Here is a 2,395-nt window from a genome sequence, read left to right as displayed (position 1 = left end):
CCCCCCCCCCCCAACTGCACTTGGCAACCCACTCACTCTGATAAGTGCATGAATAGGTCCTGAGCATGTGTGTGTATTTCCTGTGTGTAGTGATTACTAACAAACAGAGTGTAAAATGTAATTTCTCCACTATACATTAAATTTACTGGTCTGGCCCACTTGAGATCTAGGTAATTAAGTAGTTACCTAATAATTAAGTAATTAATTATGTGATAATATAATATAATGAACTAAAACTAGTTTGACACCCCTGGGCTAGACAGAACTGCTTTGTCAGTGTCATGCTGCGAGGTCTTTGGGTGTGTAAAGTAGTGTGTGCGAGTCTGACACATGAGCAGCGTGTCTTGTACCTTTGCGAGGTCTTTGTGCAGTGCATCTAAAATCCGCTCCTCATTATCTTGGATCATGGACATCAGCATGGTCAGCTGAGTTTTACGAAACTGCTCCGGCATTGTGACGCCTGAACGAAACGCCGACCGCAACCGGTCCACAACCTGCCTCTGGGTGGCCATCCTGTCACCTGGAACACACAAAGACACAAATCTCACCTTTCCGATAACTTGAAAAACAAGTACAAGGTCAACCCCACATTGTAAAAAAAAAAAGGACATTGACTGCATGTTTTGTTATTGTCTTGAAATTGGTAATCTAATAAACAAGGAAATGAAAACCAAGTCTTAAAGCCGTTCATCGGGTATTTTGTTGTGTGCGCATGCGCAGTCTGACCTGCGCCCAGCACTTACCTTGCAGGAGTACAAAGATTCAAAGAAAAATAGTTAAGCATATTTTAAATTGGAGGTACATTTTAAGAAATTTAAAAAAAAAAAAAAAAGAGAAAATGTTGGGAAAGCTTACCAGGTTAATAAAGTTAAATCAGTGAAGACAGACAGACTGTATGCCTACCTGTTATGCAGCCTATGTAGGAGTAAAGTAAATAATGTTTAGTGCATTAAAACAAAATTTTTTTGTTGAGTTTAGCCAGTGAGACCTACAGAACACACACGCTGAGCGACATGCATTTCTGCCGACATCACGTCATGCCTATTTTCCGGTCAATAAGTTACATTTAATATGTAAAACCCTCATAAGACTATCCATCCATGCTCAACGCACCCTGGGTGCACGCCTTACAGTAGCCAATTTACTCATGTGTATTATGTGCAAAATCCCTGCAAACATTACGTGAGAGATAATACTGTTTCCAGAAAACATTTTTAAGAGATATTGTAATTTTCCTTTTGGTTGTTGAAGTAATGACACAAAAGCACAAATGTAATGTGTCCCCTTTACATATTAATCACAGCTTTTTTTCCCTCATGTGAAGAAATGTTTCGCAGGGTTTGTGAATTCTTCAAACAGGACACCACTAAATGTTGCGTTAAAATGCGTTGGGACTCGCGTTATGGAGATTGTAAAGAGTATAATATTACCAAAAATTAATTAGTAATGCACTAATATCACATAGTATAGTAATGTGTTATATCACACCGTTACAGCAAAAAGGAATACATTACCGTAACACGTTACTCCGAGTCCCAACACTTATGGCGAAGGACCTGGTTCTGTCAGAACCTTACTCGGCTGGGTTATCAATGGACCAGTGAGAGGAGGCAATGAGACTGAGAGCAGCTGTCCCACTATTACACAACAGAATAACCCCTGCTCACATAGAGAACTACTGGTAAAGGAATATAACCACGACTTCAATGAGAAATCATCAAATGACGAGTCAGAAATGTCCAGAGAAGATCTCAACTTTATGGCAGTCATGAACAGTTCAGCTGAATTCAAAAGTGTACAGCTTGAGATTAACTTTCAGAGAGAATAGTGTCATGCCCAATAACCACCATGCTGCTGAGAAGAGAGAAAAATGCTACATTTAAGGGGGAGTATGTTCTTCCTTGATGACGTCAAAGACAGGGGCTATGCAAAGAGGGCGACAGAACACCATCTGGACGGAAGAGAAGAAAATGTCTGGTCCATCCCGCACAATGGCGTTCACCATCTATGTTTTAAAGGACTCTTCCTCCACAGCTGACAAATTCTTGGCTTAGAGTTCTCTTAAGGTTTTGACGAGAACCTATAGCTGTGATGGCGGATATACCGGCAATCCATCACCAAGTCCAAGTGGCAAAACAGGATGCAGATTTTTTTTGTTTCTGCGGTGGCCAAATGGCAACATCTCACTACAGAAGGACTGTTCATTGGTCTGGTGCGATATCATCACCAAGCTGGGCCTGCTTTGCCCTAAGAAAGACTACTGATGATAACAGAGTAGAATACCCAGCACATGTGATCAACGCCATCAAGCAGAACTTTTACCTACACTCACCGGCCACTTTATTAGGTACCCCATGCTAGTAACGGGTTGGACCCCCTTTTGCCTTCAGAACTG

The 2,395-nt window shown here is 41.3% G+C and overlaps 1 protein-coding gene across 1 annotated transcript in view; it reads right to left on the bottom strand.

The window, feature by feature from the left end:
* aldh3b1 (aldehyde dehydrogenase 3 family, member B1) overlaps positions 1–2,395 on the bottom strand; it is a 28,942-nt gene that overhangs the window by 11,093 nt on the left and 15,454 nt on the right. The window contains exon 3 of the mRNA XM_034893529.1: positions 351–520. Coding sequence (XP_034749420.1) covers positions 351–512 — 162 coding nt within the window. The 5' untranslated portion in view covers positions 513–520. The remainder of the gene's footprint in view (positions 1–350; positions 521–2,395) is intronic.

The sequence above is a fragment of the Etheostoma cragini genome, chromosome 15 (genome assembly GCF_013103735.1).
Source record: "Etheostoma cragini isolate CJK2018 chromosome 15, CSU_Ecrag_1.0, whole genome shotgun sequence".
Classification (NCBI taxonomy): Eukaryota; Metazoa; Chordata; class Actinopteri; order Perciformes; family Percidae; genus Etheostoma; species Etheostoma cragini.
Note: the sequence above shows the minus strand (reverse complement) of the source record. Positions and strands in the feature narration are given on the sequence as shown.